Here is a 15736-nt window from a genome sequence, read left to right on the forward strand (position 1 = left end):
TATTAATAATTATTCAGATGGAAGCAGAATCCCGTCTACATATTTTATATTAATAATTATTCAGATGGAAGCAGAATCCCATCTACATATTTTATATTAATAAATGTTCAGATGGAAGCAGAATCCTGTCTACATATTTTATATTAATAATTGTTCAGATGGAAGCAGAATCCTGTCTACATATTTTATAATATTTTTTTTGTTTGTTCTGGCTTCAAAGACTTACCGTTTCACTATTTACAATCACATTTAGTTTTGGGAAAACCTCCTGGATAACTTGTTTTAGTCTCTTCTGTTCTTCCTGGAGTCTGATTGTCCCCTCCTAAAATAAGCATGCAACTTTAATCCTGATTGTACCCTCCTAAAATAAGCATGTAACTTTAATCCTGATTGTACCCTTCTAAAATAAGCATGCAACTTTAATCCTAAATTCTCCAATTCACTACAATAAATTCTAATTCATAAAGATCTATTCCTATCTTTAGTTACTAGTTGTGAACTTTTGTCAAGAGCTGAGGAAACCACTAACTTTAAATATAAATGGTTGCTTATTAAGTTCAACATGTAATAATAAATCTGCCTTTATACAATTCAAGTACCACAATATTTATACATCTCAGCTTCTTACCTACTACATTTGTTCCTGTTCATTACAATTACCATTAAAGAAGATAATTATATTAAACATTTAAATGCCATAAGATAGTTCAACCCTCATTAATGGTTTGAACAACTATATTAATTAAATTTCAAGATGTACATAATAACAATGGAACCTAACAAAAAAAAACAAGAAACTAGAAGTAAATACTTAGTGACCTAGTTTGAACAGTAAACCACTAAAAGCAATGTTAACAGTCCTTCAACAGTAGCCAAGAAAATCTATGCTGTATATACCACTTGGAAATTGTCTAGGATCTAGTTGTTATATTGGCAACGAACCAACATCTGACTAAACACCTTACACTGTGCTCCTGTCTCATCATACTTGGCAATAACTATAATGGATATTTATAGAAAGTAACCATTTCTCAATAGTTGAAAAGTAATATCTAGTCAAAGTACAAGTGAGCAAGGCTGTAAAATGCAATTTGTAGATGTAAATTGATTATGTGACTGGTTATTACTTTTAATCATAAGCATATATTAAGAAAAAAGTGAAAGATTTTTGAAAAAATTGTTTGATTTGGTTTATAAACACTGACCCTCACTACATTCCTCAGACCTAGTTATCAGGTTCACTGTTTGATCAGTGTTTATAAACCAAATCAAACAGTGTACCTGATAACTGGGTATGAGGAATGTAGTGAGGGTCAGTGTTTATAAACCAACTCTCACTATATTCCTCAGACCCAGTTATCAGGTACACTGTTTGAGTTGGTTTATAAACACTGACCCTCACTATATTCCTCAGACCCAGATATCAGGTACACTGTTTGATTTGGTTTATAAACACTGACCTTCACTATATTCCTTAGACCCAGTTATCACTGTTTCAAAATCTGGTTATTTCTTTTTTTTTCTCACCTTGAACAATTCATATGTATTCAACATCTTAGTGATTAGCCACTACATTGTTAAATTAACAAAATAAGAATATAGTTAATATAACCCAAACTCAGTTTTTTGTTTAAAACATTAATTATCACTCTTATTCAGAATAATCTTCAAGAATTATTAGAAGTTGTAACATAAGTTTTGGTTCACACAATCCTCTTCACACTTACCTTTTATCAGAAGTTGTAACATAAGTTTTGGTTCACACAATCCTCTTCACACTTACCTTTTATTAGAAATTGTAACATAAGTTTTGGTTCACACAATCCTCTTCACACTTACCTTTTATCAGAAGTTGTAACATAAGTTTTGGTTCACACAATCCTCTTCATGCTTACCTTTTATTAGAAATTGTAACATAAGTTTTGGTTCACACAATCCTCTTCATGCTTACCTTTTATTAGAAATTGTAACAAGTTTTGGTTCACACAATCCTCTTCACGCTTACCTTTTATTAGAAATTGTAACATAAGTTTTGGTTCACACAATCCTCTTGCATGCTTACCTTTTATTAGAAGTTGTAACATAAGTTTTGGTTCACACAATCCCCTTGACACTTACCTTTTATTAGAAGTTGTAACATATGCTTTGGTTAACACAATCCTCTTCACACTTACCTTTTATTAGAAGTTGTAACATATGCTTTGGTTAACACAATCCTCTTCACACTTACCATTTATCAGAAGTTGAACCATATGCTTTGGTTAACACAATCCTCTTCACACTCACCATTTATCAGAAGTTGAACCATATGCTTTGGTTAACATGATCATCTTCCCACTTACCTCATCAAGTCTTAAAGCTTCACTTTTCCATTTTTCAAGCTCCTTTAAAATGTCTTCAATTTGAAGTTTTTTATCCTCTTGAGTCTTTTTTTCTTTGACCTCCGAACTTTGACATATTCTTTGTTTTTCTAGCTGTTGAAGGAAAGTAGCATTTTCTTTCATACATTTTATTTGTTCTTCTAATTTTTTGATCTTGTCCTTGTTCTCTTGTTCACCTTCCTTTTTGACCTTCTTGGTGTACTTCTCAGCCTCTCTTAGAGCTTCTGTTATCTTCCAGTTCCTCTCTTGTAATGCCTACAAGTGTATTAACTCAAGCATTTAATTTTCATTTATGAAATTACATAGTTAGACATTGGCCATTTATATATATTCTTCAGATATAAACAGAGATTCAAAAAAGTAAATAAACTGGTATACATCCAGAGTGACTCAATGGCTTGTATGAAAGTAGAAATTACAAATTAAAACACCAGCATTTCTTGACAATCTTTTTTGAATAGGCAACACAGTAGATGTAATTTTCCATTAATTTGTATATTGTAATCACATGTGGAGGTATAAAACAAACCAAATGGCTCTCTATAAACATGAAGCTGTAGGCTTAACTAGACACTAAAAAGTATCCATTGCAACCAAGGTGATCAACTAATCCTCCCTCTACTGACCCTACACTCTACACACCACCCACTTCAAACTATAGTTGAGAACAATGTAATTTTAGAATATTTTAACTCTAGTATCCCCTGATCACAAAAAACATTTCAAAACATTTAGAAACATATATCAAAAGATACACACATACATATAAAAACAGATGGTAGCCAGTTGTCTTTACACTGCTTAGACATATACATATCAAAGTAAATGCTAGCTAGTTCTTACACTGTTTTTGGACTTCTGCTCTTCAACTTCTTCAACAAGAAGATTTATCTGGTTTTTGCAAGAGTCTATCTGCTCTTGCAATAACTGGATAAATGTATCTTCTCCTATCCTACAAGAGAGATAAATATACAAATGTAGTAAAATGTCCAAATAACACATTAAGATGATACTGATATACATTTCAAACATTCACACCTAATTTACATATATATGCAAAAATGAAAAAAAAATTAATGCTCTTATGTTAACTTTATGCATGCTGACGTAGATGTATAAAAATTCAACAGAACTTATCACAACAAGTTATTACCTCAATATTAAATATATTTTGCAAGAGCTTTCATTTAAGTCGGTGTTAGGTGTAACGAAGGTTGGTCTAACTTAACAAACGTGCTATATTTGCTAAAAGTCTGAAAGATAAAATAAATAAAAAAACCTGTCTACCTATAATAATACTGTCTGAAGTCAATTTGGCTATTCACACACACACAATTTTTGAGATATAAAAATATTAAAATTACGTTTTTTCTCTGTCAGTTGAACCTTGACTTTTTTGCTCCTCCTGGTATCTCCATAAACTCCTCTCTTCAACTTCTTTTTCTATCTGCACCAGCTTCTCTTGAAATTTGTTTTCAGTTTCCTGAACTGTCTTTTCAGCTTCAAGTTGGGCTTGTTTCTTGATTTTTTCCATTTCTTTCTGACTTTCTTGTAGTTTTTTATCAGTATACCTTTCAGATTCAGCTAAGGCCTCTACAATTTTCCAGTTTTTCTCTCTCAGTTCCTACAAAGAATTTAATAAATACTGTGGTTTGAGAGTATTCAACAAACCACTTTTATAAAAACTGTACTAAATATTATGTACTGTAACATCCTCCATTTCTTTTAGGTCCACTGATCAGTGACTTTTTAAATTAACATTGTATTTCAATCTCAGTACCAGTGGTTATATTTGTTGCAATCATTGTATTAAGTTGCAAAAAAGGAAAGGTTAAATCAATCTTTTCAAGTTTAAAATTCTTCGAGGTATCCCTCAATTAACAGTTATGCCAAGAAAGAACTTTCACTACATAAAAAACCTAGAGATATAGATTCTACTTTGTGTAAATACTGTTGTTCAAAGGTTTGGTAAAATTCAGACCAATCACAAATATCTTTGATTTATATTTACTATTACAGTTCTTCCTTGTACGATAGTCTACTTCTTCCTTCATTTTTGAAAAACCCATTGAAAATAATTTCTATTTACTTACATTGTTCTTCCTCCTCTGACAATCTAGTTCTTCCCTGACATCACTTAACTGATCTCTAAAGAAATTCACATCATCTTGAAGTTTCTGAACAACTTTTTCCTTCTCGTCAACACTAGTGAGCGGATTCATGAAATACAAAAGTATTCATCACACTGAAGCTGTCTATTTCACACACAACACACAAAAACAATGTAAAGGCTAGAATTATAGCATTAAATTATATTCATTTCCTAATACTTTCAACAGTTTCATATCATAAACCCTCAGTGTGTGATTTCTGTATTTTTTTTTCTTATCCTCTTCTGTTTTTCCAGTGTAGTGATTAAACTAAGTTCCCAATTATTTATGTGCTTTTAAGCCTTGACAGTTTTTCCTGTAAGCTACTGAATTGGTAATTTTAAATGATGGTTTACTTAAAACTTTGGATCAAACTACTTATCTACAAATTAAGCCAACAACAATGGAATAGATCGTTAAATAGTATCCTCTCAAAACTTTTATTCTACATTAATTCAATAAGAGGCAATTAATAGATATTGTTTCTTTACACTGAATGGGATTTATATCATTTATTTCATTCACATAACTTGAATAGAACGTAGAAGAAAGACTGTCCTAATTATAATAGAAAAACAGAGGAACATTATACTCCCGTTAAGGCCCAAGAAACTCAATGTTACAAATAACATATCTTAAGAAGTTTTTCACCATCTTAAAGAATTATACTAAATTCCATTGTTTATAGTCACCTAAGGCAGCTGTATAAATTATCAATCTGATGTTAAACATCAAAGGTTGTTTGACAAAGTTACTTTAACTATACATAGGTCAAAGTGTGCATGTTGCAACCTTTAACAGGGTTACATTCAAAATTGAATTAAACTACTTTATCATCATTATATATGAATAAACTTGGCCTCAAACATAGTTAATAAATCAAATTTTAATATTATACAACTTTTAAGTTCTTAATTTTATAAATAAAATCCTTAAAGTATGAGAATTGTGACATTTGTTCTCCAGGTCTTCTCTCTTCTCCAATATATTTACCAAACCTCTGAGAAGTTTTGAACTGCACAAAAATTACTCATTACAATACAGATATTACTAAGACAATGCATTATTTTTACAGCCTTTAATCTTATTTGTTTACAAAGCCATAAACAAGAAAGTCAGACCCAGTTGCCACACCCACCTGTGACATCCTCTCTTTCACAAATTGTCAATAGTTCTCTCTGGTGTTTTATACTATATTATTTATAACCAATAGCAAGCCAAAGTTTTATAGACTATCAAATGATGCATTATATTACATTGTTTTCTGTACAGAGTATTCACATTGACAAGCTTAGCTAAATTTTTAAAGACTTTTATCACATAGTTATAAAAACAGGTAAGTTATGATAATTATAGGACATTGTTTGTTTGTGCATATTATTATTCTGTGATCTTACATGTATTATTTTACTGAATAAAAATTATTTAGTGTACTAGCACCATTATTATAGAAACAGCAAGCTTAACTTTCACAGACAGTCAACAGCAAAAAAACAAGAGGACACAGGTAAGTACCATATTTCTTGGTTTTTTTGTATATTCTTTATTTATTATTATAAAAGTAACTAAAGTGTAAAAATTAGAATCGTATTAGGTTAGGCTAGGTAAGATAATGAAAAATAATAATGATTATTCACAAGGTACGACTGCAAGCAGCTCATGTTACAACATTCAATACTGTAACGTGAACTATGCATTCACCAAGTGATTTACAGCTTGCATGTCAGGATTATTAGATAAATTTCAATATAAATATGTAAACCTGTTACTAGCATTAAGCTGTTAGGGATAAACAATTTTAGTTTCCTGTTACAATCTGCAGTCATTCTAGAACATTTTAACACTTAATCAACAAATATAAATTTAATTCTATTTCAACTACTTTTTTAGTCAATCATTTTGCAGAATTGATATTTTAGCACTATACGATAATTTTCTAGTTTATTTCTAGAATAAAAAATACAAAAAATGATTAAACTTGTCTTTATGTTGAATCTCTAGAAGTCTGACTTGTAAACAACACACTTCTGAATTTTTTATGACATTTTTACAGACTCCAAAATTTAAGTTTTTCTCCCAATCACATTTCAGCATTTTTGGTTAAATGTACATTTATTCTATAGTTTTATGCTTTCTGTTTGTCCAACTTTGAATTTATTGGTTGAGCCCACAATTATTGCACAACACAGAGTAGCATTTAGCATTGAGGATTTCAAATGGATCAGAGCTTTGAAAAAAGTAATGGTCTACATTTGAAAAATGCATGAGTGGTTTAAACAGCCCCTGCCAAACAATCCATGGGGGCTGTTAGTGGGCTGATGTTGTATCTCATTTCTTTGTTTATAAAATTGAACAATTAAAGTTAATTTGTGTTGATTGATTGGACTGTTTTTCTATCAATAAAACAGAAGTTCGCTGCCTAAAGCTACTAAACTAAGATACATTAACAGTGTGTCACTGAACTATAAAGACTTCCAATCAACATGGCAGCCCTTGTGGCCTCACGTCATGCATAGAGTAGTTCATCAAAAGTAATTAAAGTCACAATCAAACTTGCTAAATCTCATCTTGTTAGTCTGAACTTGCTAATAATTGATATCCAATTTTGTAATTTAAACGTTAAAACATTGATTTAGTTTCTCAGTTACAAATATTTCATGTCTATATACACTATATACAACAGTACAGATCAAAATTTAACATTTAATAAATCGAAAATGTATTTCCAATAATACTCACCTTTCCCTCACACTACAGCTATTACCCAACCACCAGGGTTTCTTCCTTTGCCCATCTAAGTATTGGTCCGATTTTTTTTCTTGCTTGCTCCAGTCTTTTACACCTCACTTAATTTTCCTTGGCGATATTTGTCATGTGACACTCTCCACCTACTTCAATGCACCCTTTATCCTGATACAGTATTTAAGCACCTCATTCAGATAATGTTATCACTTTTTCGAGACTGACTCAATCCGTAGTCTCTAACACCAGTTCTTAGTGGGAATGTGACAGGAGGTGAGTATTATTGGAAATGCACTTTTGATTTTAAAAAATGTTAACTTCAAAAACATACCTCCCCTCACTCTCCAACTAGAATCCCACATTGAGAAGGTGGAGGGGGTGGGTGAGGGCATTATCCATACAGAAAGCATCTGCATAGATCATGGGTGTGTCAATAGAAGATTGGCACCCTAGTGGGAGAACTGCACTACATCCAGAACAGGTAAGCTCTTCACCCGGAACTTAATTCATGTACTGTGGGTGGAATTTTACCTAATTTACTACCACTATTAACCAGGCCCCAACCAGATAGCTGAGGTTCCACTGCTTGGAGTTGGAATTATATAGCCATGGTCCCTATATCTCACATTGGTGGCTAGTGCAATTGGACCACAATATATATATATATTCCAACCTGTAGCTACAAAGTGATGCATTCTAAGCCACCAGAATCACAACAAGAAGGTAAGCAACATTGAAGAAGACAAACCTTCTCCTCAGTCTGAAGAAGTCTAAAAGGCAACACCCCACACTCAGCATGACGGAATCTTGAATGCCTTACTCAAACTGAGGAAACGAAATTCATCCAGACTGGAATTATGAACACTCATCCTCACTCTCCAACTGTGTGGGCAAGGTACATTCCACTTGCCCACGGAATTATGGGAAGGATGTTGAACAAACTGTGCTCAACCAACGACTCAGGATGAGACCACTCTGTGTTTGGAATTACAAGGAGACAATGGATCCTCTTCCATGAACAATGTACTGAACCAAAATTGATCAAAAAGAAGGACCACTCTTAACCCAACCAGACAGCTGAGCATCAAATATGAACTGGTATTACATGTAGGCTCCCATGTAAGCTGGTGCCTCTCCTACCAACATATGGGAAAAAAACATACAGGGACCCCAACTTTGCCCTCTTCTCCAAGAGTGGATGAAAGTCACTCTAACACTCTGGAGGAAAAGCCTCTGTCCACCACTTCAGCGACTGGAAACCAAGTGTGGTAAGGACTCCATGTCACCAACAGATGTTGAGAAAGGGCATGTAATGTAACGTTAATATACCAGTTAAATAATTGGAATGGTTGTTTGGAATCCAGAGTACTGGGGACTCAAAAGAATATTTTGTCACGAGTATTGAATGGCAGTTGATGAGGCCGACTTGTACAAAGCCATTGTGGAAGATGTAAAAACTCTTGCCAAAGACCAGTTCAAAAAACAAGTTATGGTTGGCACTTCTCATCGAAATAGGTTCAACCATTGTCAATATGTGTGTCATTTCCATTGATAACTGTCCATCGCAGGACTAAACAAAGACTGAGACAAACACACTGCAACCTTAGAAAGTAAACCCTGAAGCCATGCAAAGGACTGCATAACCTCCATGCCTAAAGCTTGAGCTTCTGGATAGAGATGGCAAAAGAAGAAGTGGAAGAGATGGACACTTATGAAGATACAGCAGAAGCAGAAACCAAGGTGTAGCTGTCAATAGGACAATGGTTTGGAACAAATCATAGTTAGTAACCTGGGTAACATGTGAATTGGAGGGAAAGCCTAGAGTTGTAATCCCATCCCATCCTGATGGAATGCATCTATTGCCAAGGCCTGAAGGTGAAGTATTGAAGATCAAATTGCCAGTAGTTGGATGTTATAATGAGTGGTCAACCCACCAATCATCAGCATCACAAATTGAGAGCCAATCCAACAGAATCTTGCAATGCAGGATCTATTCTGTTGCGAGTATCTATTTGAGGTGAGACAATTGACATCCTACTGCATTCATCACTCGTGGAACATGGAAAGCTAGTAGGGTGATATGATAGGAGTGGTGCCAAGAAAGGAGGTCCAAGGATCAAAAACAAGGAGCCTTGAATCAAGTGCTTCCTCGACAGGAATTGTTGAAGTGAAGCCTCATGATTTTCCCCTTAATAAGCCCATGAGGCATTGCACTTTCAATTGCAAGAAGGACTAAAACATTGTGTATGAAAGCCTTGTGGTCCGTGCACAGACCCTGGAATTCCAAACTGTTGGCATATGCACCCCATCCCTGAAGCGAGACATTTATGAAGGGATGGAACTCTGGACAAGGTGGTAGCAGAGGAACCCATATCTTAGTAATGACCTGACTTAACAACCATTCGAGATCAAAGAATGATCCTGACTTAGGAAACTGGGGAATCTAGTGAATTGATGTTTATGATCCCTTGGTTGCATAAAGACCATTGAAAGGATCTGTTGTGCACTCATCCCAAAGGCATGAGGGATTCGAGTAATGGCCACATTCCCAAAAGAGAAAGTACCATTCATGCAGTGGGAGAAGGAGAGGTGAGTAAAAGTCAGGCTTCCTGTTCCATAACATGTAGCCAGATGGGAGTCAGCAGAGCCCGGCTGAGAGACATGATAAAAAGAACCTTGACTGATGACATATTGAATTAGAGCAAGAATAGATATCTCAGCTCAGAGAATGAAGCCTGCCTTGATTGTTTCTGAAAGTAAAATCTGGGTACAATGTTGTGACAATTGACAAGATGGTGCCAGCAGTAACCAGTCATCTATGGAATGGTGTGTGCAAAGTGCTAGAGAATAAAGGTGACAAGAAAAAGCTTGTACGATTCAGCAGAACCCATGTGATGTCAATGCTAGTTTGAAGGAAAAAAACCCTGAACTGCAGTACCCAACACTTGTGCACAAAAAAACGCCAACAGTGGTGAGATAACACCACTATGGCAATATGCAGATAGGAGCCGACTACAACAAACTTGGACATTCACAATCCCAGTAAAAAAATGCTAACTCAGATTGAGAAATGAATCATAGGTATTGATATCATCGAGAAAGAACAATGACTGGACACCAATCTCCTGTCTTTTTAGGCCCAACAATAATAAAATCCAGATAGAACTAGCACGACTCTCTCTCTCTCTACCCCAGACCAACCAACCCTGATAGCCATAAAACTAAGTTCCAAAATCCGAGGATCTGTGGGAGATGGAAACTCTACAGGTTGGGTGGATAATGGTTGTTAAAATGTGAAAAGAATGACTAATCCAGACTCAATGACCTGTAGTGCCCATGGATTCGTGGCTAAGGTTACCACATATCCAGAAGTCCCACTGCCCCAGAAGGCATACAATAATCACCAACACCACTGGTGGCATTCAGACTGGGCAGCAGAACCCTAGGATATATAAAGAATCTATTCTGGGTACTAATGTACTGAGGGGCTGATGTTAGGTGGGTCGGGATCCTCGAACAGGGGTGAAACTATGACCCCATAGGAGCCGATGAAAGTCAAGACGCCAACGACAACAGGGATGAATGTAGAAGCCAACATCCGTGCACGATGACAATGGTTTCAGCTCGTCATCAATGCAGTTGGTGATTTTGAGAGTCTTCCAACAAAGTGTAGTGTTAGGATGACAAAACGTTGAATGTTAGTCCATAGACTTACTGCTGATCCACCAGGGGACATTGATCTATTTAGGTTAACTACAAATTCCACCTTAAAACCCCTAATTTCGGGGAGCAGATGTAGTGGTAGTGGCAGGCTAAATCACATAGTTTTGACAACCGTGGCAGATAAAGTATAACTGCCACTTCACGTAACTGAGCAGTAAACCTCCCTGCATGAACCACAATGTCTGTGGATGGAGAGAAAACAAAATCTCTGCTCCCAGACCTGTCAGCTATCAGGTAAGGTGCAAGCAACTGGAGAAAGACCCAAAATACCATACTCTCAATGAACCAACTGAAGAAAATAAATCAGAGGCAGCATATCCCAAACTGATCTCTCTTTTTTTTATATTTTATTTCTCTTAAAGACTGTTCTTATTACTGTTGTTTGTAATAACATTTATTCAAGTAAGATTTTGTTAGAGCAAAGCAACATTAGGCTATCTGCTGTGTCCACTATAGGAAATCGAACCCCAGGTTCCAGCACTGTTAAGTCCATAAACTTACCACTGTCCCACAAGGTGACTGAGAAACCAACAGACTAAAATAAGATGCAGGAAAAAGTGAATCTAAATTATCTCCAGAATGTCAAGGATTTCCCTCAATTGCAGTCTCAGAGCCCCCTGGAGGAACACCACCAAATCGAATAAATGTCTCCATTTCACTACGAATAAGATCACTGACAGTCTCACCTAAAAGTAACTCCCTCCCCCCCAATTGTTGTGCAATGCTAGATATCAGAGATGGGATAGAAGAGACCTTCTTTGCCTCCATGCAGGAAATAATAATCCAGAAATTAATACCGCAAATTGGCTTGTCAATCAAAAAATAATAATAATAATATACTTTTTTATTTTTTTAATTACGAAAATCAGTTATGTAGCACGTAGAATGCTCAAAGTATCTCTGAATGACCATAGCACTAGGAAACCCGTTAGTGATGCTTTGTCGAGAAAAAGTGAAAATGTTAACTGAATGAGGTGCTTATATACAGTACCAGGATAGAGCGCGCATTAACATAGGTGGAGTGTGTTATGAGACAAATATCACCAGGGGGCAATTAAGTGGGGTATAAAAAACTGGAGCATGCAAGAAAAAAAAAAATCAGACTAATACTTATATGGGCAAAAGAAGAAACCCTGGCAGTTGAGTAATAGCTGTAGCGTGATATGAGGTAAATATGTTTTGGAAATCAATAACTTAATAAAAAAAATTGTAAAAAATTATTATTTGAAAAAAAGTTAACTCAAATACCATTGGCCAATATCACATTACCACACCTGATAATAGTAATGGTATCACAATATTTAATCAAATTCTATGAATTTTTTCATGCTGAAACTAGTAACTACTTAATAAGCTTGTACCAAGTTTTTGCAATTTGGTTTAGTATTTTCACTATAAAAATTAAATGTTCTCAAAATATTACATAGTGTTCTATGATCAGCAACAGGCCTGAGACATGGAGGACATGAAAAACTGATCCATAATGACTTACTGGGTGTGACAAAATTACCGAACAATTAAAATAGCCAAGGGCAAAAATTGCTAAATAAAGATTACAAAAAATAAAAAGGCTTACATTTTCTCATACTGAGGAAAACTCGATTTATTCTCTTGGTCCCCTTTTATATCCTGAAATAACAAACATCATGTAGCATTTTACACACACACACACACACATTTCTATGCTCAGGGGATTCTTTAAGAAATTATACATTTTATGTTCAAATAACAAGTTCATATTTAAAACTAGACTGATGTAAAAAATATTCTGTAATATTTTGACACAAATGAGAAATATACCTGTACAAGATCTGACACCTGTTTCATATTTTACAGCATATCAACCAACAGCATCAGTTACAATTTACAGTTATCCTCAATTAGTTTGTAGTTATGCGTAATACCTTAGCCATAATTATCACTGTCATTTGTTTTCAAACATATGTCATTGTAAATAAAGACAAACTGTTTTACAGATAATATTTTTAGTTAAGCGTGGGTAGCAAAATAACTCTGAACATTAAATTCACGGAAACAAGTGTGAACAGGAATGTTAGAAAATGGAAATAGGGGTCCAACAAATTGGTCACCTCATTAACTATGGCTATGGCTTGGTCAAACCTCAGATGCCATAACGTTTTACAAAGTTACTTTGAAATTTTAATCAAACAATTTCATTATCAATGTATGACAAACTTGATATGAAAACATAGTTTAAAGAGTTTTTTATATTATCTAGGTTTAATTTCTTAATTTCAAAACGAAATATTAAGAAAATTATCTTTTGTCACTTTTCTGTGTCTTGTTATACATCTGCACTCAATACTCCCCTTCAGGTTTTATATCTTGAATAATACAGCTTCTACAGTGTTCAACCAATAAGAAACACAAACTAAAAATAAAACTTTAACCTCCTTCCTTCTTGATTTGCTCAGATAATAATAAATTTGGCAAATTCAGAGAAACCCCTCCTATCTCTCACTGTCATTGAGGATAATTATATAATTACCAGTATATGGCTGATGGACATGTTTATAACCAATAGAAAGAGCAGATTCTCTTCTACATAATTCTTATGACTTATTCCAATTTCTCAGATTCTCAGTAAAAATAGTTTTTCTTTAAATCTGATTTTTTGTGTACAACAGACTTGTAATGTTTACTAAAACCTTGCCAAGCTCAGTGCAGATATAGATAGTACATTCAGATTAAATTGTCTTTAGTCTGAGCTGATCGTCTTCGTATAGAAAAAAAAAAAAAAAGAGTTAAAGTGCAAAACTTGTAAAAAAAAATAGCTAGTCTACAATCCCAACCAACAGTCATTTGTATTTTTGTACACTACTATTTTCACAGATCAAACTGATAAAGCAACCCTTAGTAAGCTATTAATTTAGGAAAATAGATGCAGAATAGAAAGAAAAAGACCCTATTTTCCTAAATTAATAGCTTACTAAGAGTTGCAGAATAGAAAGAAAAAGATTTTCCTAAATTAATAGTTTACTAAGGGTTAAGATCTTTTTCTTTCTATTCTGCAAACCTTAGTAAACTATTAATTTAGGAAAACAGATCTTTTTCTTTCTATTCTGCAACCCTTAGTAAACTATTAATTTAGGAAAATAGATCTTTTTCTTTCTATTCTGCAACTCTTAGTAAGCTATTAATTTAGGAAAATGGGTCTTTTTCTTTCTATTCTGCAACCCTTAGTAAACTATTAATTTAGGAAAATAGATCTTTTTCTTTCTATTCTGCAACTCTTAGTAAGCTATTAATTTAGGAAAATGGGTCTTTTTCTTTCTATTCTGCAACCCTTAGTAAGCTATTAATTTAGGAAAATGGGTCTTTTTCTTCCTATTCTGCAACCCTTAGTAAACCATTAATTTAGGAAAATAGATCTTTTTCTTTCTATTCTGCAACCCTTAGTAAACTATTAATTTATGAAAATGGGTCTTTTTCTTTGTATTCTGCAACCCTTAGTAAGCTATTAATTTAGGAAAATGGGTCTTTTTCTTTCTATTCTGCAACCCTGAGAGATGTTATTAGTCTTTGTTTCTCAAACTACAGCATCTACATAACAGTCTGTTATTATTCAATTAAAACCTACAATAAATAGATCTATAAAACAATCTTTTGTTAAGCCCCACACTAACTTGCCTGTTACTTATCCTACTTACTTCAAAAATGATATCCCCATTGTGCTTCTCTGCACCTTGGACTGGCTCATCCTCCATAGCAAGAGAAGCTTGTGATGAAAGTATTTCTTTTTCTTGTCTTAACTGATCCACTTCGTTCATTAGGTCGTTTTGCTTGTTCATTAGATCCGATATATCATTTCGAAGAGCTTCAAGTTCGTATTCAGCATTACACTTTACTTGTTCAGTCTCCTAGATGCATTAAATTTGTTTTTTAACATCCTATCGTATGAAAGATGTAATACGTAACCTATTACCAAATGCTTCAACACAAAAAAATGGCCTACTTTATATTTTATAGATTTGCTTATATTCTAAAAATTGTGTTCCAAGTTTAAGGTATACTAAACATGAGATACAATACATTCTTCAACAATTCCATAACTAGCAAGCAATTGATGCCATTACTAAACACAAAATGTATTCAAGTTATTTGTTCAACTTAAGTCCAAATGAAAAGCTGTAAATTATACAAGATATATGATCTAAACAGATTTGTAACACATTTTTTGTCTCAACAGTTTGAGAAAAAAAAAGCTACAGTGTGCTACACCATTTTTGGAGTGCTTCCAAGAAAATGTGGTCCAGAAAAAAATCTTTTCTTTCAACAAGAACGTCTGAGAGGAGTGAGGGTGGGGATAATAATACTTCTTCAGTTCTTGAAACAAAAAATAATGAAAAACCTAAGATGTCCTTAAAGCTGTAGATTTATAAAGTATGCACTGTGTAATATAAATCTAGCACTGGGTTTTGAAATAGATCAAGTTTATTATTTTTCAAACCTGTAGATGCTGTTGAAGGTGTTCCAACTCTTGCTCTCTATCTTTCAACAGCTGTGATGATTCTTCAAGTCGCTGTGTAAGAGAGCAGCAATCATTGTCACGATTACACAGGGCAGTTTTTGATCGTTCGAGTTCCTGATTCAGTTCTAGCCGTGCTTTAACAGCTTCATCCACCTGATTGGTCAAGTCTGCAACCTGCTGCTGAGACTGAGTGTATTTATTCTCCAATTCCCTGTGAGACAGAACCAGCTGGCCATTATGTTCCTCTA

At 34.2% G+C, this 15736-nt stretch overlaps 1 protein-coding gene across 1 annotated transcript in view; it reads right to left on the minus strand.

Annotated features, from left to right (window-relative positions):
* The window catches only part of LOC106465743 (kinectin-like), a 52530-nt gene that overhangs the window by 35830 nt on the left and 964 nt on the right, over positions 1 to 15736 (minus strand). The window contains exons 2-9 of the mRNA XM_022393660.1: positions 15468 to 15733; positions 14668 to 14877; positions 12573 to 12625; positions 4475 to 4586; positions 3746 to 4005; positions 3225 to 3333; positions 2343 to 2636; positions 227 to 322 (exon numbers count right to left, since the gene is read on the minus strand). Coding sequence (XP_022249368.1) covers positions 227 to 322; positions 2343 to 2636; positions 3225 to 3333; positions 3746 to 4005; positions 4475 to 4586; positions 12573 to 12625; positions 14668 to 14877; positions 15468 to 15733 — 1400 coding nt within the window. The remainder of the gene's footprint in view (positions 1 to 226; positions 323 to 2342; positions 2637 to 3224; positions 3334 to 3745; positions 4006 to 4474; positions 4587 to 12572; positions 12626 to 14667; positions 14878 to 15467; positions 15734 to 15736) is intronic.

This window comes from Limulus polyphemus, unplaced genomic scaffold, assembly GCF_000517525.1.
Source record: "Limulus polyphemus unplaced genomic scaffold, Limulus_polyphemus-2.1.2 Scaffold2036, whole genome shotgun sequence".
NCBI lineage: Eukaryota > Metazoa > Arthropoda > Merostomata > Xiphosura > Limulidae > Limulus > Limulus polyphemus.